Raw genomic sequence first — 25,341 nt, forward strand, 5'->3', positions numbered from 1 at the left:
AGCCTCCTTTTGGTACCTTCTGTCCTCAGGGGGACACTGCACCAAGCCTGCTCTGCTGCACGCCCCCGTGGCTGCTGCATCTCAGCCACACGCCAAGCAGCTGTCTGTCCCAGGCCTCAGTCTGGACAGCTTGTACAGACATTCACCTGGCAGAGTCCTTAGGTTCTCAGGGTAAAGGACACTTACTCAGGCTTTCTCTTAGCCCCCAGAGCTAAGCAATTATTCCAGTGATTGCAAGTTGATTGTTCGTTCCCATTAGACCATGCTAAGCTGGATGAGCCCCCGTGCCCGCTGCCAGGCATACAGAGGCCCTCGAGCCCCTCTGCTGGAGGAGGGCAGACACAGTGCCGTTCTGAGTCCCTGTCTTCTGGGGGCCCTGTGGCACGTGCTCGGATATTCCCAAAGCGGGGGCGGCTAGGACCTTTGTTGAGCCTGCTGCAGAAGGTTTGGCTGGGATGTCACGGGCACCATCACCCTCCTTCCTGCCAAATGAGGTCTGCCTGTTCCACCTAAAGGTTCCCTTCTCCTTGGGGGACCCCTGAACTCACTCTCCAGGGGGATTCAGGAGTATCTCAGAGCTCACATTCGGGGCAGCTGCACACCCCTTCAGCAGATACATTTCACACTGACTACTGCTACCCCCCAGTTCGCTTTTTTTTTTTTTTAAGATTTATTCATTTATTTGACAGAGAGAGAGAGAGACCAAGCATAAGCAGGGGGAGCAGCAGAGGCAGAGAAAGAGGCAGGCTCTCCCCTGAGCAGGGAGCCCGATGCGGGGCTCGATCCCAGGACCCTGGGATCATAACCTGAGCTGAAGGCAGACGCTCAACTGACTAAGCCACCCAGATGCCCCCCACCCCCAGTTCAGCTTCCCTGACCTCCAATTCTTCCCCAATGCCCTTCCCCACTTATATACAGGGGGTGGAGGGGGCACCAAGGAGAACACTCTTCTGGAGTTCTGAAGAAGGGGTGGGGCTACTTGCGGATGCTACCCTAACCTGCTTTTCGGAAGGCAAATCTCAACTTCCACTAAACTGAACTGGTAGAAAATGTCAGACCACACTCCTGAACAGCCACCTGACAGGGTCCTCGTCACCAGTGGGCCTGCTCCCAGTGACTCCTGGGGAGATAATGGTCCTCAGGAGGAGGGCAGTCAGGGCCTCAGGACACGCAGCCAGGGAAGCCATGAATACCTTGCTGAGAGCAGTGAGGGGGCACAGACGGGCAGAGGGCTCCATACACAGCCTGGTCCAAGTTTCCCTGCAGGCCTGCACAGCCCGGGGCTCCGATACTGAGGCTGACATACAGCGTGACTGGACTAGACAGTTGCCACAGCGGGTTTTGGCTCAGAGTTCAAGAAAGCCTCATGGCTTGCTGCTGCCACCTGAACACGAGAGGCCAGCCCGGATAAACCACAGACACTCACTGTAGCCCCTGTCACTCACTTAAAAGAGATGGAAAGAGGCAGGCATAATGGGGCAGATGGACAGAGCAAAACCTGAAAGCTGAGCAGGCTGGGTCATGGGAATACCTGTGCTGCCCTACGAGCTCTTCTGGTCTCCAGGAAAAAGGGAAATCACTGGGTAACACAGTGCAGCTGAGTCCGGCCTCTTGGTGCGCCAGCCCAAAGACAGAACGGGCAGCCCAGGGGAGCCAAACAGAGCTGGCACATGGGTTCTGCCCCTGCCCCTTGATCCAGCCAAGACAGAAGAGGGGCAACTCCTCTGCCGACAACAGAATAAAGAATGGCGAAGCTAGACTTACAAGCCAGGAACCTAAGAATGGATGGATCGGAGGCACCCCCACTTCACATCCACACCCAGTCAAACGAAGGCCCCCTGCAGCTCCAGACTAGTCCAGTGCGGTCTTCGGTGGGCCTCTCACCAGACCTATCCTGGGAGCTTAAGCACTTCCATCTCCAGAGTGGCACAGGCTCACACCAGGCATCGACCCCTGCTGCTCACCGAGCGGCCAGCCCGTTAGTGACAAAGTGAGCCAGACTGATCTGCACCTCCTGCTCCCCAAGACGTCTGCCTCTCCAATTACTGTGTACACACAGCTGTGTGCAGAATGCTGACGAACTCATTTGTCTGAGGGCCAGCCCTGCGCTCTCCTCGTCTTTGAAGAGCTGTGGACAGCTGGGCCAGGTGGGACCCCCAAGCCAATGTGACTTGAGCCATCCTGACCTGAGAATCAGGCCGTGCCAATGGCACCCAGCCTAACCCCCACACACTGAGGAACTAGCAGCAGGAAGGCAGGCGAGCCAAACACAGGAAAGTGGTCCTCAACCCAGCCCACTGACAGCGAGACAGGGGCTCAGAATGCTCATCAGAACGGTGGCCCCTGGGAGCCCTGCCAAGTCCTCGAACAGCACTCAGCACGGAAATGCAAGGCTTTCCACACTCACCCAGGGCCATGCTTCTGGCCAAATCCAATTTAGTACCTCCTTAGAAAGTATTCAACACCTGCAGACCAACCCAACATGCTTGGGCCTCTGGAGCCCCATGAGTATGTCTGTCAGCCTATGACTGCCTGGCTGGGTAGCATTCTGGGCATGAGAAAAAGAATAATGATAAAGAGTCATGTCTTTCAGTTTCCACAGCTCTAGCTTCTGGCTCTGGGTAAAGAACAGAACTCTCACCTCAGTAAACTTGGAGCCAAGTCAGGGATACATGTGAGGCTCAGGTGGCTGACAGAAGGGACAGGCTCCAGGTATCACCTGACCAGTCTCCCAGAGGCTTCTACCTGTTTCCAGGCTGACCCAGAGCACAGGGCATGGAAGGGAATGTTAAATGTCTGTCTGCCTTGCCTCCAGACTCAGGTTTCCCTCTGCTGTGGGATCACAGGGCAACTTCAATACCCAAGGTGAGAGCCTACACCCTCCTTTCCATGAGCCTCTTCTGAGCTGTGTGGGTGAAGGGCTGGGCCCCATCCTGAGAGGACAAGGAGAGGCTGTGGGAGGAGGGACATCACTTCCTGACCATCAAGCTGGCTCTCATTTACCCTAGGCTGTAGCCCCCAGAATCCTTATCCCTTTGTAGTTAGGGTACCTTTTTTTTTTTTTTTTAAACTAAGCTCTAGGCCCAATGTGGGGCCCAACATGGGGCTTGAACTCATGACACTGAGATCAAGAGTTTTGTGTTCTACTGACTGAGCCAGCCAGGCGCCCCTAGGGTACCTACTCTGGATGTTATAACAGCAGAGAAGAAGCCGAAAGAGGGTTGGGAACTCTCCCAGAGCACTTCCTTACCAACTTCACCTTCCTCATTCCAGACAGAATGAGGAAGCATTCTGCCGGAATACTGCGGAATACTGCCCGAGTCTCTACCAGAAGTCTTGCCTTGAGCCCAGGGGCTAAGGGAACAAAGGATGGAGCCAGCTCTCTGGCCTAGGCTGCCGAGAGAGGAGGAAGCTGCTTCTTTCCAGCAGCAAACCCAGCTCATAGGACTTGCCCTAGACTCCCTCTGGCAGGCAGGCCTGGCCATTCTCAAGTGAGGAGAAAGGCCCGGTTTTTCTTCTGGATGACATCTGGGTGACAAATTAAAGCATCAGGCTGCAAGCCCAGAGACTTGCATTCTAGGTCTATCTTCTCTGTGTAACCTTAGAGAAGACAAGCCTCCTCACTTTTATTTTTTTAAAAGATTTTATTTATTTGACAGAGAGAGGGAGAAGCAGGCTCCCTGCTGAGCAAGGAGCCTGATGTGGGACTCGATCCCAGGACCCTGGGATCATGACCCGGGCCAAAGGCAGCTGCTTAACTGACTGAGCCACCCAGGCGTTCCAAGCCTCCTCACTTTTAATATGAAAGAGCCAAATACAATGGATTCTAAGCGTCTTCCAGTTGCCAAAGTCCTTGATTCTAAGAAGATGGTTTCCTACCTTTCTTCCTCACTTGGCTGCGCACAAGGAACAAAAGCATAGCATTTAACATTTAAGTGGCCTGGACCTCTTGACCTCTATGGGTTCTTTTCTAGCCCATGAAGACTCTGGGGAAGGTTCTCTGGCAGAGAAGTTAGCCCCACCAAAGAGTTGCTAGGGGAAGGAAGGGAGGAAAGTAGCCTGGGCTTTGCTCCCATGACTCAGTCTTCCCTCAGCTTTGTCTCAAGATGTATTTTCAGACCCAGCATTCCCACCCTCAATGGCCTCCTTCCTATACTTACGTGGGCCTGAATGAGAGCAGAGAAAAGAGCATGCTTCTGGGAAATGGAGCTTGGGGTTTACTCAGGAGAGCAGAACTGTCAGTATGATAAGAACAGCACACTCTAGTGTGGCCCACGAGGCAAAGGGTTTTAAAAAATTCAGCAGAGCTGGACACCGTGTGGTAGTGGAGCCAGCAAACCCCTCCTCTGGTCAAGACACTCACCATCCTGGTGCCTGGGCTTTCAGACCAGACAGAATCCATCACCCTGGCAGGGGATGGGTAGGGGCCGAGCGGCAAGAAAGAGGACCTAAGGGGAGACAGCCTGAGGGGAGAAAAAGAAGGAAGATAATAGAGTTTTTAAAAGAGGCAGAGAAGGAAGATAAAAATAAAACAAGAAAAGGCGTGACAACTTAAAGGTTAGTAAAGCTGTGTTCTGAAACTTGAGATGAGTAATAAAATGAACTCCTGCGCCCCCACCTGTCCCTGCCCAGAGTCCACAAAGTGAAGGACAGGGACAGGAGGGAGACAGGGCACAACTCAAGAGTCAGGAAGGATGCCATGTGCTCGCTTTGGAATCAGGGGGATGTTGGCAACACTGTCTTGGACCAGCCCTGGGTGGCTCTGGATTTCAGAGCCCACTGCAGAGTGGCCTCTTTTATCTCTACTCACAGATTCTGCTGAGGCCAACCTAGCTCTTAAAAAAAAAACCCCAACAACCAAAAAACTTTCTCCCATTCTAACTTCTGAGGCAGTCTGGAGCCCTGGTGGCTATAATTAGCACGTCATCCCCACGGACACCTGTGTCCCTGAACCCTGGCTACACAGGACTGGGCGCAGGGCAGCTACTGGGTCAATATGGGATGGTAGGATGAGTGAAGAGATGAAGGAGACTTCTGCAACAAGCCGGCCAGGCCACACTGGAGCAAAGCTCAGGTCTGGGCACCACACCTGCACCGGGAGACAGACAGGCCAGGCAGGCATGCTCAAGAAGGGGGACCGTGTGCAATGGGAGAACTGACCGAGGAAGGAGAGTCTGGGGAGGCAGGGCCGGTGGGGACTGGTCAGATCAGGTCCCCCTTAACCATCCCATCCACCTGCGAGTACGTTTCCACCTCAGTGGGGGCAGGAGGGGAGGAGTGTGGGAGGCCGTCAGCGGATTTAATGAGGTCAGACCGTGGGAGAGATAACAGCCATGGCAGCTCCCACAGGAACTCGAGAGCCTAGAAGTGACAGGGCATGTGAGTGGGCAGAGCTACCCAGGGGGAGACAATGAGAAGAGCAGGAGAGGGAGGGCACGGTGAGCACACCAGGCACTGCTGTGAACACAACCCATGATCCAGCCCTTTGCTGGAGAGGCCTCGGCACGGCCGGAGGTGGGAGACAGCAGTGATGAAAGAGGCTCCGACCCTGGGTTAATGAGAAACTGGAGATGGTCAGGGCAAGGCTTTTTGGTAGGAATGGCTGAGTACGGCCATGTGGGGACATGGGCATCTGTTTCTGCCACATCAGAAGAGTACTGCGCTCTGGGGACTGGGTAACCAGGGCAGCAGTGGCAGAAGGAAGCCTAGAGAACAGGGCTCCAGGGAGCTGAGTGGCAGAGCAGAGGTGGCACAGGAGAGGGATGCTGCCCTTCTCCACGCAGAGCCTGCCTCCGGCCCCCACCAGGAGGAAGTCACCCCTGCCTTCCTTCAGTGACCAGTGAGGGTCCACCACCCATGCCCAGTGGACCAAATCATGCCACCTCCCAGGGACCAGTCAGGGATCTGGCCTGCCATCGTCTGCTCCTACAGTGAAGGACGGAGACTTCTCTGTTGAATACCTACTGGGTACTAGGAGCTTTGGTGAAGTAGGGATGGCCCTTCCAGAGGGATCCCTCCTGGACAAGTATGGGAGCATCTACTTGTCCTCGTGGGATCCTGGCACCAAGCCAGTGCCATCACCCAGCACCTGATGCCCAACAGCCACCGGCAGAGATGCAAGGAGGAAGGGCTTAGGGATACGTCACAGGAAAGAATTCTGAATCAATTTAGAATCAATCAGCTTTTGAGACAGACATGGGAATCCATCCACTTACTCTGGGAGCAGAAGGCAGCAAGAGAAGAGTGATGAGCTGATGGTCCATCACAGCCCCCATCTACACTAGAGGTGGGGGAATGTGAGGCAGTTCAAGGCACCCAGCAGAATCCGAGCACGAGCCTGGAAACACGCCACCTGCCTCCCCTGCATTCCATCTGCAGCCTGCACGCCATGTCCAGTCTCCAGCTCTCCCACATCCCTGGGAAAGTCCTCCCCAAGGCTCTGAGTCAAGGTCTGATCCCTAGTCAGCTGGCTGCTCCCTACCAGTGCACAAGAACCAGGCTGCTGGCCACGCCCTCACAGGTGCTGACCCCCTTCACCTAGAGAGCAACAGGGCACGGTACATCCTCTGCACCTTCTTTTACCTTCAACATCCCAGGGCAGAATGACAAGTGTGAGGGTCACTTTAAGTGGGGAAGGAAATGTCAACTCTGGCTCTGGGCACTCATCCTACAGCAGGGCTATCAGAACTACAAGAGGGTCCAATTCCCAGCCCCTGAGCGCTCGACCCTTGGCGCCAAGTGGATGGGTGGTCAGGCTGCAGCCCAGAGGCCCGCCCCTGGAAAGCCACCTCCCACCAACACGATCCCCCAGGTGGTGGCAGACTGGCCCTGCAGGTGGCCTTCCTCTACCACCCAGATTCTGTCCCTTGCCTGGCAGCACTCACTCTCCTGAGCAAGACACCGTGAGAACCTGTGTCCAAGCCCACCCGTTCCCGGCGCAGTAGCCCGCGCCTGCCCACAGCTCGGAGACTGCCCCAGCAGAGAGCAACGATTAAAGGCTGTTCAACACGACAGGCAGCAAAGCTGCTGATGGCACCACTCTGCCACCAATCCCACAAGAGCCTCCTCATCCGTCCGTCCTCTGGGAATAGAACTCTTGACAAAAGCAATGACATCAGGCCGACAACGTCACATTTCATGGGCAGTTAATCACAGAATCTCCCAGCCAGTGGGACTATGACAGGCCTCTAGTACGGGTCTTACGGATGATGACTCACCTTTGGTGTCACTCCTTCAGAAAAAGCTGCTCCAGCCCTCCTAGAATCTCTCATGACAAGAAGCTCCCTCACTCAAGGTGGCTCCTTGTGTCTTCTGACTGCTCTCCCACTCACACAGGCCTTCCTCACATCTGACCAACAAGCGTCTCCCCATCACGTCCAACACGACTCTGGCTTGGCCCTCTCCGCTCCGGCACCTCTGGTCACCAGGGAAAATGAAGATTTCTCTTCTCAAAATCATCTGTCACAGCCTTTTCCTTCCCAGCACTCCCTCCTCTTCCAAGATTCCAAAGCTGCTCCTAAGCAGGTCTGGCCAGCAGACCACTAACCACCTCTCCAGCAGGCTCTCTACTTCTTCCTGGAGCCCAGCCCCCAGAAGAGAACACTCCCAGCCAGCAGGGCCACACCCGTCTCCCTGCCAGCCAGCCCCTTCCGCATCCTTTCCCAGGGCAGCACCAACAACCACGGGTGCTTCCCTCAGGAGAAGCCAGGAGAAAGTACTGGGAACATATGCATTGATACACAAGCTGTCCTCAAGGACCTAACAGGCCTGAGAGGAGAGATGTCCACAGACAGCAGCCCAAGAAAGTGCTGAAGCAAAGACTCCAGCAACATGCTAAGGCATGTATGTCAGGGAACACAGACTGTGGGGATGGAGAGGCAAAAATTCTGACACCAAGATGGCCTAGATTCAAATCCCAAGGCCTGTCACACTCTAGCTGTGAAACCATGGACAGGTTACTTAACCTCACGAGCCTCAGTTTCCTCATCTGTAAAATGGGGGCGTTACACCCACCCGGAGGCACTGTTGTGGAGATTAAACATGTTGGATATAGAACCCTTAGCCCTCTGTCCAGAGCTGGCCAAATTTCTAAGGCCGACACTGGGAGCAGAGTGAAAACCCTGAGCAATAGCTTAGTATGGGGAGTGAACGGAGCAAACATCTCAGGCCTGTGGCGTGTAGGAAATGGGGCAGAGAGCGGGGCCAGGCTATGGGCTGGAGCATCTAGAGTCAGGATTGTGGGGCTGGAGTACTTGGAGTACTTCCCTCCACCACTGGGCCCCACCTAGGGATGTCAAGGCAGGAGCCTACACACCCTCTGGACCAGAGGGCAGTCTGTCCCGTGAGTCCTCTCTCACTCTGCCCTTGGAAGCTGAAGCTTCTGCAGAGCTGCAGCACGACTCTGTCCCCATACCTCTCCCTAAACAACATGTGCAGCCCACTCTCAGGAATCTCTGCTCTGCCTCAAACACCCCCAGGATGCCAGGTTCCTCCACCCCCGACTCGGATTACTACAACAGCGGCCCTCCTCCCCCGTCGGTCTTCATCCTGTGAGTCTCCCACAACACGTTCTGCTGCATTCCCCCATCACTATCAAGACCCCAGAGGGCTCGCTCCCACCGTACTGTTTCCAAAGAGCCTCTGGCACTACAGAGCGAACAACAAACACCAACGGCAAACGCCAGGCCTGCCCCAGCCTCATCAACCTGGGCTCCATTACTGCCCCTCTTCTGAGGACAGTCAGCAATGTCCCTTTCTCTGAGCTTCCTCCTTCTCAAGGCCCACCTCCTGTAGAAAGCCCTTTATTCAAGTCCACAGAAACCACTGAGCCTGACAGGGAACTACACAGACATAGGCCTCGGGAAACAAGCCCATTGGATGGGGCCTGGTATACATAAGGTACCACTATGAGCGTGTCAGGGGGGCAGGAAAAGTGCCCCTAGAAAGGCACTAACTGCCATGAGACTTACTGTCAGGTGAGCAATGCACACCTCCAAACCTTCCTGAGCTCTAAGTGGGTGGTCCTTCATTTGCAGAAGTCAGATCAAAGCGTCCCCCTTTAACATGACATGCTCTCAGACAGGTTTTCTGGCAGGGCCTTCTCACTTGGATGGCCTTCAGAAGGGCAAATGACCATCACCCAGTAGAAGACAGATGGGACAGATGGCTGGACTGAGGGTGGGGGCAGGGCCCAGCCCTAGGAAGGGAGACCAGCCCCGCCACCTGACCTGAGCCCCACAGCTCATGTCGCAGACTGCCCAGACCCAGTGGCTGGAGGTGAGGCCTGCACTGGCAGGTGCTGCCAACAAGGGTTTGTTCTGTGGCCATTTCCTACTCCTAGTCCTTTCTCCCCAGGCAATCTCAAGCTTCACGGGGGATGGAGAACAAGCCTTCATGTCTCTGCATCTTCCCCAGGTGCATTTATGAGTAAGCAGTAGAGTAGAGTAGTCTATGGGCTACTCTACTAGTAGTAAGCAGTAGAGTAAGCAGTCAGTAGAACAGAAAGACAGATGCTCGGTCACCACCTCAGAGAGCATGATCTAATGATGAGGCCTCCTCACCCAAGAAATACCCCAGACAAATCCCCCCCAAACCATAGCTCTCTGCAGATGGTGGTAGAACCTGTTGTTGGAGTCAGCCACGCTCTTGGTAAGGGACAGATGCCAACAGGGCTGGCCAGGAATTTGACTCTGGAACTGGGAACTCATGCTTTCAGCTTCAGATAAATGGGGCGGGGGGTGAGACTGGGCAGTGCCCCCCATAACACTGGGAGCCTCAGACTGTGTTCCAGCAGAGCAGGAAACAGAGTCTAAGGATCCAGTCTAGTGGCTACGGGAGGAGCAGGAAGCCCGAGTCCATTCCTCACCCTATTCGTTTGTCATTCTCCAAGCCACAGATAATCAATAGCCAGTTAGCAAGACTGCAAGCTCCAATTAGATAAAACTGCTTGATCCACAATTGCCAGAATCAGGAACTCTTGGGCAAACCCACCGACTTTCAGAAAGAGTCTTCGCTCTGGTAGCATCTCTTGGGAAACCTCCCTCTCTCCTGTAGCTGAGCTCGCTACTCCCTCTGCCAGCCAGGCCCCAACAGCCTGGCACCACACAGAGCTCCCAGCATACAGCAGGCCAGGCGGAGCCTTGGCACAACACTACCTCTGGGAGGTGGAGGCTGGGTCTTCTGACCTGTGACAAAAGCTGGTCCAGAGCGTGAGGGGGGTGCCCTCTGTGACTACGCCGTCGTAGCCTGGGCTTCCCAGCCAGTTAGCATTTGTTTTGTTGAATCCATTTGGAGCCCAGAGGACAAGAGAAACTTTAGGGGAGAGCTAGACAAAGTCCCAGTTTCTCCTTGGCCTATGGCCAGCACAGAGCTGGCCTAACGATGAAGGCTTCCCTCCCTTCCTCATACCACTCTAACACGTGACCTGGAGATCCCCCTAAGGAATGCCAGCCCCCGTCCTCACAGGAAGTCCTTGACTGACCTCACGACCACGTCTGGATGCTAATAAGGAGTTTGACGGAGCACAGGACCCCAAGCACTGAGCACTGAAGACAAAGTGGCAAGAGGCTTTGGGGGGTAACTCCTGCAGGAAATGCTGCTCTGGGCCAGGTGGCTGGAGCCAGAGAAGGCCCAGTCCAAAATCCCTGGAAGGAAAGCTGGGTTTCAGAAGGGGGCTGGTTCCTCCCCACCATGCAGGTTGTTCAGGCAGGCCCAAGCCTGAGGGGAACACTGTGGGGCACATTCTGCAGGGGGCACTTGGGGAGGGGCCCTCGCTGCCCCACCAGAATCCTGCTGTCCTGCAAAGCTTACTTTACCTCCCAGTTAAGCCATCACACATTCTGTTATTCACCAGCCTCCCAAGTCCACCATTATGCTTACAGCACCTGCTGTTGCCTACGGTCAGCCTCATCTCCCCGCCCATTCAGCATCCTGCCTGAGGACCAATCAGGTCTTTCTTTTTGTGCATCTTCCTTCAGCTCCCAGCAGTGCTGAAACCTAACAGATTTTTTCAGGTATCAGGACAATCAGTGGATCCAAAGACACAAACTGATGGCCTGCTGGTTGGATCTGGCCTGCAGGTAAGTATTTGTTGGCACAAATGGAATTCCAACATCTTAAGATAAAATTTTCTGGCTTCTCTTAAAAGAACTGGAATGTGTGGGTGCAGAGAATCCTCTGGGCTGTGTGGCAAAACTGGGCAGAGGACCAGCAGCAGATCCTTTCGACGGGACATGGTCACTCTAGCTTGTCCCAGTCCCCGTGGAGCAGCTACTGCGGCCACCCTGGCCCATGTGCTCCAGCCCACCTCTGAGCTCACCTGCAGCTGTGGGGGCCCCATGCATGCGGACAGCTCCCCGGGTACCAGTGCCCGCATCTCCCTGCTTCTCTGCCTGAAGACTTTCTCCAGCACCGGCTGACATCAGGACAGCCCGGAAGTGCCAGGGATTTAATGCCCCTCCCCCCAAAGAAATTCTCAACTCTTACAGGAGTCAGTGGATTAAAACCCACTCACCTTCTTGTCCCTCAGTGGTACAGTTCTGAGGCATGTTCCATGTGATTATTCACAGGGTCCCCAGTGGGAGTTCCAGCGGCCCACAGCGGCAGTCCACTCCTTCACAGGCCTTTATTGGCTTCCTCCTTTCTGCCTCACTTTCCTACCCTTCGCCTGTGCTTACTGGACTCCTATCCCAATTACATCTGCTCCCAAGTCTCAGGGCACATTTTTGGGGAAACCCAAACTAAGAGACCCTATTAGTCTCACTTCATCATTTTCTACATTACCTGCCTGACCCCATGAACATGGCCCTCAGAGCACATCCCCCTGATCAAGCGCTGCCAGGGGCCTCCCACCATCCCTGGGGCAGGGCAGACTCACCTCCCCCGAGTAACTGTACTTGCCCCTGAGGATTTGCCGGTACAGCCTGGTGCGGTTGTCGTCCTCAAAGGGCATGGTGCCACTGAGCAGGATGTAGGCAATGACACCCAGTGCCCACATGTCAACTGAATTGGTGTAGGGCTTGCGGACCAGGACCTCAGGTGCAATGTACTCGGGTGTGCCGCAAGTGGTCTTCATCAGGCAGTCGTCGCCCTTCTTGCGGGCACTGGCCAGGCCGAAGTCAGTGATGATGATCTTGGAGTCAGTGCCAGGGTGGTAGTAGAGCAGATTCTCAGGCTTGAGGTCTCGATGTGTGATGCCCAGTGCGTGCAGGTATCGGACACCATCCAGCACCATCTGCAGCACCCGCGTGGCATCACGTTCAGTGAACGAACCCTTGGCGATGATGCGGTCAAAGAGCTCTCCACCGGTGGCCAGCTCCATCACCATGTACACGCGCTCCTGCGTCTCAAACACCTCCACCAGCTGGATGATGTTGGCGTGACGCACCCGGCGCAGCACACGCAGCTCTGACTCACATACCTCCCGCCCTTCCCGGTACTTGGTCTCAATCATCTTGATGGCATAGGGCTGTCGGGTTGCCCGGTGCTCCACACGGACCACTCGGCTGAAGCTGCCTCGGCCAATGAGGGCTTTGATGTCGTACTTGGCCGTCACACGTGGGTCAAACTTAGCCCTGTACTTAGCCACCCTGGCCCTGCGTGGTGGTTCTGAGGGAGGTTCTGTGTGGCTGCTAACAGGGGCACCAGGGCAGGGGTTTGCACCCTGACTGGCTGCTGGGAACCCGGCTTTGAGAGCACCAACACTGTCCACCTCTGTGATGAAGTGCTTGTACACATCCTTCTTAGTGCCACTGAAGGGCTCCACCTTCTTGACGAGATCCAGCTGGACGTCCTTTGGCGGCTCCGGAAGGACCTTGCTTGTCCCACAGCCCATCACGGACACGGGGGCATCCTCTCTAGCGAGGTTGGCAGGACCTGCTCTGCAGGCAGTGCCCCGTCTACACCTACGCACACAGAAGAAAGGGCAAGTCAGCACGGCCAGGGATACCTCTGAAAGGATACCAGCCATTCTCCTCATCCCCTCCCCCTTGCCCCGCAATAAATGTAGCCTGAAGACCTGACTCTAAGATGGTTCCCTGGAAGGGAGGATGGCGCTGCCCCCTGAGTGCTCGATGAAGGGTCCAGATGAAAGGCTGGGTCTGAGCTCCCTGGTCTTTTTTTGTTTTTTAAAGACTTTATTCATTTATTTGTTAGAGAGAGAGAGAGAGCAAGTACACAAGCAAGGGGAGCTGCAGGCAGAGGGAGAAGCAGGCTCCTTGATGCGATGCGATGTGGGGGCTCAACCCCAGGACCCCGGGATCATGACCTGAGCCCAAGGCAGATGCTTAACCGACTGAGCCACCCAGGCATCCTTGAGCTCCACGGTCTTGACTTACATCTCCCTGGATCTGATTATCATGCTGCTCTCCAACCCCAAGCGAGGAGCAGGAACATGCACCAGGCTCAGCTGTCACTGCCCCCACCTTCCTCCCTACCCTGCCTGGGTCCCTTATCCTAGCTGAAGTTCAATGTTTTTTTTAAATGTTAAAATCATTCCTCTTATTACTCTGACTCATCTTTTCTGACACGGCGGTGTAGAATGTTAGAGGCCTGCTCACCAACACTATCACCCACCAGAAAGCCGCTTCTCCAAGGTGCCCCTCATGGATATCTTTCCTGGCCCTCTAGGCCTCCTACACCTGCTGCCAACACTACCATCCCTGCCCTGTTCTCTGCCCTAACCTTACTCTTTCCTAGACGGTTCCCGTTACTTTGCTCATGCACCATCTTCATCTGGCAGTTCAACACCCTGTTCCAGGGCCTTCTACTTCCCAGTTCACCACACGGATGGCCTAAATGCCACACAATCCCAGGTCAGGCTAAATCAACTCCAGTAAACTTAGGACCACAAACCTTAGTACACTGCTAACAGGCAGCTACCAAACTAGCCTGGGCATTCAAGAGACAAAGGGGACCTTGAGCTCCGAAAGGACACTAACAGTTTCATCTTGATGTGATTCAGCCTGTGGATCAGGGTACTCTGCTTCCTTGGAATAAGGATCCAAGAACTTTTCCATTTGCTTCCCAGAGATGTTCCAACTATTAAAACCCTATAGCTGCTGCGGCCTTCATAAGGTGAAGTGCCGAAGTACTGCTTTCCAGAAGTCACTTCTACCCTGGCTGTCCTTCTCTAAGTCTTTCTGAGAGGCCCGTTGGTGAAAGGAGAGAGCTGAGAATTTTCTATTGATTATGACATACAGAATTAGAGGTAAAATTATCAATTCAGATCAAACATTTATTAAACATTGTAAAGGGAAAAAAACAGCTTTTTTCCTTCCTGTGTAAGGAGATAAAGTTCTTCCATACTGTGTATTTCTTCACTCTACGTCTCTCCTTTACCTTCACAGAGAGCACTTCACTTTTTTTTTTTTAAAGATTTTATTTTTGGGGGCACCTGGGTGGCTCAGTTGGTTAAGCAACTGCCTTCGGCTCAGGTCATGATCCTGGAGTCCCTGGATCGAGTCCCGCATCGGGCTCCCTGCTCGGCAGGGAATCTGCTTCTCCCTCTGACCCTCCACCCTCTCATGTGCTCTCTCTCATTCGCTCAAATAAATAAATAAATAAAATCTTTAAAAAAAAAAAAAAGATTTTATTTTTTTAAAGTAATCTCTATACCCAGCACAGGGCTCAAACTCACAACCCCAAGATCAAGAGTCACACGCTCCACTGACTGAAGCCAGCCAGGCGCCTCTAGAACACTTCACTTCTGACACCTCTGGTCACATGTGTGGGGAGTCCCCACATCAAGCAATTCTGTAACGCCAGCCGATGTCCTACAATTTAACTCAGTTCTGACACTGTCTACCCAAAGATCTCGTCAGATACCACAGGTTAAGGGCTCAGTCCCCTAAGACTGCTCCCTCCCTCATACACACTTCAGCACAGGTCACAAGCCTGGGTTATCACCTGTGCTTCTGACCAACTGGCCATAGATCGGCGTCCCAAAAGCCCCCTCCTTGAGCTCAATTAATTTGCTAGAGAGACTCCCAGAACTCAGGGAAACACTTACTTACATTTACCAGTTTATTAAAAGATATAGGTGAACATCCAGATGGAAGAGACGCACAGGGTGGGCCAGGCATGTGGGAAGGGGCGCGGAGCTCCCATGCCCTCTCTGGGTGCCCCACTCTCCCAGCACTTCCATGTGTTCACCAACCCAGATGCTCCCAGAACACCCTACTATTGGGATTTTATGGAGACTTCATCACACAGGCATGATCCATCATTAACTCCATTTTCGACCCTAATCCCTTCTCAATAGAATGGGAGGCAGGGCTGAAAATTCCAAGCTTCTAATCACAGCTTTAGTCTTTCTGGTGACCAGTTCCCATCTAGGAGTCACCTGGGAGCCCACTCAGATTCACCTTATTAGAACAAAAGACACTCCTATCACCCAAGAAATTGCAAGGGTTTCAGGAGCCTGTATCAGGAACTGGGGTCAAAGGCCAAATATCAGAACAAGAGATGCTCCTGGTGTTCTTAGCACTTAGGACATTACAAGGGTTTCAGGAACCCTGTGCCAGGAACTGGGGGCAGAGTTCCATAAATATTTTAGTTTATCTCACAAAATATCTACTAGGTGCTAGGGATAGGGGAATGAATAAGACATGGTCCAATGTAAATTATACTTTAACACACACACACAGACACATAAGTAAAACACGGTCACCAAAGTCACAGTGTAAATTAAGAAAAAACCATAAAAACAGATCATTTCAATATAGAATGGTGTTAGGCTTGAGAAACAATAGATACATGTAGAATAACACAGGGGTTAGGGAAAGCTTCCTGGAGGTGACCCCCACACTGAATTTAAAGTAAGAATGAGTCAGGTGAGGAAAGGTGGGAATGGTGTTTCAGGCAGAGAGCAAAACACACTCAAAGATTCAGAGGTCTATGGTGAAACCCTGGGCCTGGGAACAGGCAGTCTGGTGGTATGAAGACAGGACTAGGGGCAGGGTAGGTTGAAGTTCTGGAAGCAGCAGGAACAGGTTAGGGTGAGGAATGAGGACCTTCCAGGGAGGTGACTGGAGCTACCAAAGGGTTGACAAAGAGGCAATCAATCTGTACTTAGAAAGAAGTGTGAGGCAGAACTGGAGGAAGGTCAAAGTAGGTTTAAAGGGCCGATGAGGAGGGTGGTGGCCCAGACAGCAGGGTGGAATGGAGAGATGTCATCAGGAAAACAGACAAGGACTGAAAGCGAGACATAAAGAGTGAAAGGAAGGAGAGAGGGTGGCACTCTAGTCCCTTGCTTGGGCTCCTGAGCAGAAGGGTCAGCCGTGTAGCAGGAGGGACAGATTCGGGAAGCCAAGTGGGAAGAGATCATTTTTGGGTGTGTTGCAGAGCACGTGCAACATCCAGATGACATTAAAGTCAAATCTGACATTGAAAAGAGTCAGTGACAGAGATTCCACGGCTGACCAAGGGTGGTGCTTGGGGCGAAGAGGGCAACACCTAAAACCCCCACCCCCAGCCACTGGAGAAGCCAGCAAATGATCCCATCAAAGGCAGCAGAGGGAGACCCAGGCAGGTTTTGCTATGGCAACTTGGAGGTCACAAAGAACCCATAGAGTCCACCAGATTCCAGCGAGTCGAGGGCCTGATTCTAAGGTAGTGATACTGACCAATGTGGCTAACTCTTTCAAGGAACAAGCTCATCACTGAAACATACCCAAGACCTCGAGTAGATAAAAAGGAGGAATCCGGAGACCACAGATTAAGGGCTCAGATTTTTTTTTTTTTTTAAAGATTTTATTTATTTATTTGACAGAGAGAGACACAGAGAGAGAGGCAACACAAGCAGGAGGAGTGGGAGAGGGAGAAGCAGGCTTCCCGCTGAGCAGGGAGCCCGACGCTGGGCTCGATCCCAGGACCCTGGGATCATGACCTGAGCCGAAGGCAGACGCTTAATAACTGAGCCACCCAGGCGCCCCAAGGGCTCAGATTTTAATCAGTATGTCAATATGACTCTCAGCAGAATAACGTATCTTTCCTCACATGAGGAGGAATGATTCCTCCACCAACACAAGGCTCTTCCATATTTGCTGCAGTTCTCACCCAAATGCCCAGCAGATCCTACACAGTAGCTTAGGAATTGTGTTTAAAAAAGGCATTTAGAAACAAGGTTCCTTTCCACAGAGGCTACAGATTAGAACTGTGAACTAGAATTCTGCAGACTCATCTCTTCTTTTGGGGAAAAACAAGACTCTCAGTCCTGTATAGGGCTGCAGCTCAGGAAAACGACAGTTCCCGGGCCAGGATTCTTGAGGCAGAACACAGGTTCCCGATCGCACTGGTGAGCAACGTCTACCACCATCCAGAGAGAAGACAAACGGCACAGGTGACCCAGCACAGCCACTCAGATGTCTTCTCCCTGGTGAGGCGGCATCGCCCTAGATCCACAAAATAAATAATCGTTTCCAGGCATGTGCACTGGGTCTTTTTGTTTAAATGTGCCCATCTAGTCTGGTCCCGATGAGAAAAACTAAGGTTGACAAAAGAAAAGGCCTGACTTCTCACTTTAAACAAACAAAGCCTGCACAGGGATGTCAAGTCAGCAGTAAGAGAGTCAAGGATCATCCCTCTCTGACCTGCCTACTTCCTCCCTGGGACACAGTTTCTCCCACATTTGTTCCAATGAGAAACTCTGCCGAGATAAGCTGATGCTGGTACTCCACCTTCCCAACTCCAGAGGAAGAGTGGAGGAGAGAGGCTCCTAGTTCTGGGAAGGGGCAGCAGCCAACAGCCCCCAGGTTGCTCCAGCCCCACAGCGGCTCCACATGTCAATCACATCTGTTAAATCCCCGTTGCTCAGAGGTCAGGTGAAAAGGCAGACACGGGGACAGGGAAGGAGTCTGACAAAACTTCTGGGAATAACATTTTCCTGCCCCCCACCCCGCTCTCCTCTGTATGCTCCTAGCACAGTGACCAGGGTGTGAGAAAAGACTCAGGAGGTCACACTATGCCAGCTATCACAAGGCACCATTCCCTTTCACCGCACCCATCCTAACACATCTTGCAGAAAGAACTGAAGAACTCTCTGGAGTTGGCCTCCACACCCTCAACTCCCAGCCTGATCCCAAGCACTCCTCGAGGAGTGCAGGCATGTTAGAGCGTGGTAGTGGGCATAAGCATCAGCACTGCTGTCCTCACTACAGAATGACAGGCCAAGAGAAGTAGAAACTTGTCTACAGCCACCTTAGATAGTGACAGCCAAGCATGGACCCAAATCTCCCAGTCCTCCATTCAGAGCTCCTTCCATCACAAGGGAGACTCCGGAAGTGCCTGGGGTTCAGCAGATCTCTACCTCATCAGATCAAGGCCTCTATCCTTCCTCCTAACACGCAGCTGATGAATCAACAAACCTTTACTGAGGACCTTTTCTGAAGGGCCTGTATTATGAAACCTCCATTCCAAGTGCAGTCGGGGTCACGCTGCTCACTGCTGTACTCTAGATTGCCTTAGAACACGAGAGTTCTCAGCCCCTTGAAGAAAGACGCCACTTCTCAGGTTTCTCGAACTCTCTGGCACCCAGCAAAGTGCGGGCACTCATGTTTGTTAACAATAAATGAAAGGTGGTCTGGCTCTTGGATTTCTTTTTGCTGCAAGGCAACAGTCTCAGAACCTCAGAAATGTTCAAGTGGCAAGAAGAGGCCAGATTGGTAACTAAACCAGAGCCGTGCTCTTTCGGTGCCCGTGTAAATGTCCTCGATAACAAAGGAAGCTAGAGCTCTCAGGTCTGTTTGTCGTACAGACTGTTAATTGAACTCCAAAGCAAGTTAGTCCACAAGCTTCCAGACTTGACCACATGGAAGAAAGAGGGCAGGGGCTTAGGATGGTTCCTGAAACAATTTTCTGGCCACATAAATCGAGTCTGTGGCTGTGTCCCAGGCAGAGGCCCATAGGCACCCTGCCCTCTCCAGTAACGTCCCCTAAGACTGTTCTCCACAGAAAAGCTTCGCAACCTTTTACCTACAAAGATCTCTATATCATGCTCCCCTGTTTTGAAAGACTATCTATCAAAATGAAGTAGGCAGTAATCTCCAGTAATCCCAGAAATAAGTAACTGCTAAACAACACTTCTAACCATCATGAGGCAAGCAGAGACACCAGGCAAAAGAGTTTGTCTCTTCAGGGGTGCCTGGGTGGCTCAGTCGGTTAAGCGTCTGCCTTCGGCTCAGGTCATGATCTCAGGGTCCTGGGATCGAGCCCCACATCAGGCTCCCTGCTCGGCGGGAAGCCTGCTTCTCCCTCTCCCACTCCCCCGCTTGTGCTCCCTCTCTCGCTGTGTCTCTCTCTGTCAAATAAAAATAAATAAATAATTATCTTTAAAAAAAAAAAAAAAGGAGTTTGTCTCTTTAGATGAAAACTCCCGAACAAAGATCTCAGCAACCTTAGGCGGAGCTATGTGAGTCTGCTTTCTGAAGCAAGGAAACGGACACTGCATCTAGCAATTCCATTTTCAGAAATAATTCTATAAAACCATTTCCACAAGTATGCAAAGATATATTTGTACAAGCAAGTTCATGGCAATGTTCTTTATAATAATGAAAAAATGGAATTACCCAAATATCCATCAGTAAGGGAATAATTACATAAATTAAGATCCATTCATATAATGGAACACTCTGAAGCTGTTGAAATGAATGAGGTAAATCCATATATACTGACAAAGAAAGAAAGATACCAGTCAATTTTATTGAATGGCTTCGTGCCAGAACCCATATCCATGATGTAATAAGTAGTTTAAAATAGTATCTGAAGCATATGTCCAATGAGGGGTTTAAAAAAAGATACAGACATATATGTGGGAAAAATATCCTGGAAAGGGAAAAGACAAACTGTTGACAGTGACTGCCTCTAGGGTGTGTAAATGTGAAGGGAACAGGGAGAGGAAGGAAGGAAGGAAGGAAGGAAGGGAGGAAGGGAGGAAGGGAGGAAGGGCGGAAGGGAGGAAGGAAGGAAGGAAGACTTTCACTTTTCACTATACATATTCCTGTGCTGTTGCTATTTTTTAAAATCATCACCACATAGGGGCACCTGGGTGGCTCAGTCGTTAAGCGTCTGCCTTCGGCTCAGGTCATGATCCCAGGGTCCTGGGATCGAGCCCCGCATGGGGCTCCCTGCTCAGCGGGAAGCCTGCTTCTCCCTCTCCTGCTCCCCCTGCTTGTGTTCCCTCTCTCGCTGTGTCTCTCTCTGTCAAATAAATAAATTCTTAAAAAAAAAAAATCATCACCACATATTACATTTTTAAAGTTAACAAAAATATATATTGTAGAAACATAGAGACTATCATATGAATTTTTTAAAGTGCCAGAGTACATACCAAATTATTAGTGTTTGTGTCTGAAGACACTGTGCATCATTCACACCTATGTTTTAACTTTTAATATTATTTTGCAATAAAAACTGTTATGACTTCTTCTTGGAATACAGTAACTCAGGACACGACTTCTCAAGGACTCCAGCTAGGTACCAAGCTTTACATGGTAATAATTGGTGGGCAGAGATTCTGGCCTTAGGGCTGAGAGAAGCAGAAAAGTTAAAAAGTTTGCTGTGTCTTCATTTTATCATGACCCCAGCTCCATCTAAGACATCCCACCCACTGGCCAGCCCATCATCAGAAATACAGACTCTGGCAATGTATCTGGGCTCCTCCTTCCAAAATCCCAAGGCTCAACCCACAAATATTTACTGAGCTCCTGCTCTGGGCCAGGAACTCAGCCAGGGGCTGTGACAGACAAAAAGAAGGCTGCCATAATCTCTGCTCTCAAGGAACTTATACACAGATGGTTCCACACCAAGAGTCTCTCTTATGATGTCCTATGAGGCCACTTCAAGACTGGCAGTCTGGAAGGGGACCCTCTGAGATAATTTTCTCCCACAAAATGAAAACACTACATTTTTCTACTTTAGCATCATATCAGACACCACGGCAACAGAAGGCTGTCCCAAGAATTAACTCAGTGATGACCTCGCCAACACAAATCCACATAATAGTCACTGAGTAAGATTCTTGGAAGGAAAAGGAGTTCAAATAAATATGTCTCTCTCTAGTTCTCAACAAGCAGAATTGCTTCCGTTCCTCCAGGGCTGTACTTCTCCGATTTTTCTCTGTGCACCCTGGGGTTGAGGGGGGCAGCTGTTCTGGGCTATCTGGAAGCCTAAGGCTTCAATACTTTGGCACACCTATAGCTCATTCATATCACATAGTCGGGAAGCTCTGAAGAGGATAAAATTGCTCAAAGAACACCCTAACACTTATAAGATAAGACAGAAGGCCAAACCAAAGCCTCACTCATTTAACTATGAACTGTGACTGACAAAGATCCCCCGTATCTAGTTCAGATTCCATGGACAGTAGGATCTGCAGGGGTATTCCATTCCAGGTGAGGTGCAACTCTAGCTCAGGGTCAGAGGCAAACAGGTTTCCTGAGAGCTGCACTTTAGCTCATTTATACAACTTAACAAGCAAAGGAACTGCAACTAGAAGGGGACAAAGTGCTTATGCAGCAAACCCACCCTCTAGGGAATCAGCATTCCAAATCTCTTCTAGAGGAATGACCAAGTGCAACTGCCCTGAGTAGAAGCACAGTTTTGTCAGAGCTTTCCTTGATATGTAGAAATTACCTCGAGGAAGTCATATAAGGCAGCTTCCTACATGAGGCTCAGTCTGGAGAGCAAATAGGCTTCCTGAGATCTCCTTTTGACAAGGGACACACTCTGGGAAAAACAGTCATTAGTACTAACAGTGGCTTCCATTTCCCAAGTTCCAACTGTGTTAAGCATCTTTTTTTTTTTTTTTTTAAGATTTTATTTATTTGACAGAGAGAGACACAGCGAGAGAGGGAACACAAGCAGGGGGAGTGGAAGAGGGAGAAGCAGGCTTCCTGCCGAGCAAGGAGCCCAATGCAGGGCTTGATCCCAGGACCCTGGGATCATGACCTGAGCCAAAGGCAGATGCTTAACGACTGAGCCACCCAGGCGCCCCTGTGTTAAGCATCTTGTGTGCACTCTCACTCCTCTGTGCAACCACACACAGTAGGCATGATTATTGCTATTTTGGAATGAGTAAAATCGGGCTCAAAGGACCTCAAGATCTCACAAACAAGAACTGAATCCAAGTCTTTCTGACTCCAAAGCCCATAAATCCAAGCCCTTTCTGACTCCAAACCAGCAAATCACAGTGCCTTCCCAAGTATGGGCAATGAGACTACACGGCACAGTTAGCCCTTCCCACTGGACAAAGAAGACACAACAGATTCCTAGTGCAATGACAAAGATGTTCAACCAGGGAGCAGAGTAAAGTCACCTGAGGTGTTTTTTTCAAAACAGATTCCTACCAGATTCCAGATCTTCTGAATCCAAATATCAGAGAGTGAGATTCTTGAATTTCTATCTTGAAAAACTACCCCAAGAGATTTTAGACCACCAAAGTTGACAAGGCTGCACCACCTACCACATGAATATATGTGCATGTGCAAACAGGAGATACCCATTTGCTGTCCTCATGTCAGATCCTGGCCCCTGACAGGGACTCAATAATACAGTGAACCTGTTCCTAGTCTTAAACCAGCAACCTATCCCAGTCCATTCAGCTCCTACTTTACGCCAGACACTCAGATGCAGACAGGAGACCCAGACCCACCATCGAGTGACACAACATGATATACTCAACAGTAGTCACATGAATAAAAGTACAGAGGAGCCAATGGTTACATGTGAAGCAAGGAAGACTTCTCCCTTGGAAAAGGAAATGAAATCTAAGGTGGATTTTAAAGGACAGATGTAAATTTTCCATTCTGGTGATTGGGGGTGGGGCTAAAGAAGAGTATTACAAAATGCATATCTAAAGTACAAGGGTATTAAAACACCGAGCACAGCGGGCTCACGTGCCCTAACAGAGGGCGGAAGTGCCCAGGTGTTGACTTCCGGATTAGGCCTCTACCAGATTATGAAGAGCCCTGAACGCCTTGCTATGAAGCTTGGACTTCATCCTGTAGGCACCAGGGATCCAGTTTCAGGCAGTGAAGGACTTATTCAAATTTTCAGGTGGGAATTATCACTTCAGCAGCTTCGTGGCGGGGGAGTGAGCGTGGGGAGCTGGGCTTCCTCTTATAAGCTGAAGGATGATGGCTTGCGGAGCAAGCAACGCGGCTACTCTCAAGCCTGCTTTTTCCCAGCCTGAACACGAAAGCGACCAGCTGCCCCGACAACTGCTAGCGTTCAGTCGCAAAGGAGGGGTGTGAAGTAGGTGCCGGACACGAGAAGGCAGTGAGGATAATCTGCTTAGTTCACCCTGACCGACGCCGGCTGGCTGAACAGCAGGCAGGGAAGCTGACCACGTCCACCAGGCCCACGCGGCCCCAGAGACGGGCTAACCCAGCACAGCAGCATGTTTTGAGGCCCATCCAGCCTCGAACACCAGGGATCCCTAGCAGCCATCGCCTGGCCTGCTCCCCAGTCCCGTAGGCCCCGGCACACCGGGCTCCGGCCGAGGGCTCCAGGCTGGGCAGGAATAGGCCCAGGGCGCCAGGAAGCGACCGTGGCCGCAGGCGTTAGCCCCTCCCGCCCGTCGGGCCGTCGCCCTGGGCTGGGCCGCCTCACCTCGCGCGGACGGCGGGGTCTTCGGCGTCTCGGCGGCTGTGCCGACCCTCTCCGGACCGCGGACAGGGTCGCCGCCGCCGCCGCCACCGCCGCCGCCGCCGCCATCCTCAGGCGTCAGCGTCGTGACGTCATCACAGCGCGCGCTTTACGCCAAAACAAACCCAGGCCGCCCTTGGGGCGGGGAGGGGGGAGGACCTCGGGAGAGACTGGCTACGCGTTTAATCGCGGCTCCGAGCGTGGCCTGCCAATCAACGCCTTCGAAGCGGGAACTTACTCTCTCCCTTGGGTGAGTCTAAGTAACCCTGAAAGTACCTCCACTATAGGGCACGGGGAGGGACCTTCCTACCGGGGGGGTAGGAAGAAACTGTCAAATTTCTGGTTAGGGCAGAAGGACGCCCTGTAGTGCAAAGGTGGGGACGTAGTGCGTTTCAACAGAAGTTTTTGGCAGTGCCTCCGCAAAGGATCGATTTAAATTTCATTAGCAAATCACTTTTTTTTCTGCAATTAAAATAATTGAGGCCCTCAGAAGTGTTAAATTTGGCCTGCATCACAGTGGAGTTGCAAATGGTTAACTTGAGGATCAGTGAAGGTGAAGTGAGTCTTGGGCTAACATGGGAGTAACGGTTTTTTGTTTTAAACTAATTTTGTTTTGTTTTAATTCGTTATTGAATTTAAGTGTATTCTGAGACTGCAAATCAAGTAGATTAAAAAAAATTGTTACCATTAAGACATCTCTAGAAGATCAGAATTATCTCATTACTTTACAATAAACCCAAATTACAGGGGGAAAAAGTAGATGCCGGAGGTAATAAGGGCATTCTAACCTCCTTCCATCTACCTCATTTCTGTCGGTTCATTTGTTAAAATATTATTTACTTCATACATGAAATTATCTTTAATTGACTTATAAGCTAATGTTATACTTTAAACCTAAAAATAAATTAAAAGTAATAAAACATCATGGTCTGTTTTACATAGCAGAGTTTCATAAAAAATTTTATTTAAAAAAAACACCTTTGGGAGGTGGGTGGGGCAGAATAACCGGGTGATGGGCATTAGGAGGGCACATGATGTGATGAGCACTGGGTGTTATACGCAACTGATGAATTGTTGAACACTACATCTGAAACTAATGATGTACTGTGTGTTGGTTAATTGAACTTAAATTTTAAAAACTAAGAATTAAAAAACACCTTTAAAAATCGTTGCTCCCCCACCTCCCCCCCCCCAAAAAAAAGTCACTTCCAAAAGTCTAGTGATTAAGGGCATGACTTTGGGGTCAAACAAACCTGGGATCATATCCCAAGCTCTGACACTTTCACAGCTGTGTAACCTTAGGCAAGACTCTTCTCCTCAAGCCTCATTTTTCTTATGTTTTATGGGGATCATAATCCTGACCCCAGAGAGTTGTTGTGAAGATTAAAAGTAATATGGAAATCTAGGGTTGGTGGGGCTTAGAAACACACACAACACCCCAGTTTTACAGACATTCAGCAAATCCAACAAGTATTTATTGAGCCCTTGCTACTGGCAGATGCTGGTCTGGACTCTGGCAAAGAACACAGGGTCCTGAGATGAAGAGGTATGTTGATGCAGAGGGACTGGGTTCAGGACATTCAGCGCCCAGTCTCTCCCCTGAGCAATAAGCTATTCCATGTCCACAGAGCTATAAATGTGAGACACACCATCACCATTATGCTCTGGCCTGGGCAGATGTGTCCAGGGCCCAGTCTGGCT

The 25,341-nt window shown here is 51.3% G+C and overlaps 1 protein-coding gene across 2 annotated transcripts in view; it reads right to left on the minus strand.

Annotated features, from left to right (window-relative positions):
- PSKH1 (protein serine kinase H1) overlaps nt 1-23,758 on the minus strand; it is a 40,564-nt gene extending 16,806 nt beyond the window's left edge. The window contains exons 1-3 of one of the 2 annotated variants that reach the window (XM_081807437.1): nt 23,605-23,758; nt 11,876-12,902; nt 3,050-7,416 (exon numbers count right to left, since the gene is read on the minus strand). In XM_081807437.1, coding sequence (XP_081663563.1) covers nt 7,258-7,416; nt 11,876-12,832 — 1,116 coding nt within the window. In that variant the 5' untranslated portion in view covers nt 12,833-12,902; nt 23,605-23,758 and the 3' untranslated portion in view covers nt 3,050-7,257. Of the gene's footprint in view, nt 1-3,049; nt 7,417-11,875; nt 12,903-23,604 lie in introns of those variants that run through there. The other variant, XM_081807436.1, reaches the window with a different exon arrangement.
- Nucleotides 23,759-25,341: the final 1,583 nt, after the last annotated feature.

This window comes from Leptonychotes weddellii, chromosome 16 (assembly GCF_054177405.1).
Source record: "Leptonychotes weddellii isolate Sample4059 chromosome 16, ASM5417740v2, whole genome shotgun sequence".
NCBI classification, from domain to species: Eukaryota; Metazoa; Chordata; class Mammalia; order Carnivora; family Phocidae; genus Leptonychotes; species Leptonychotes weddellii.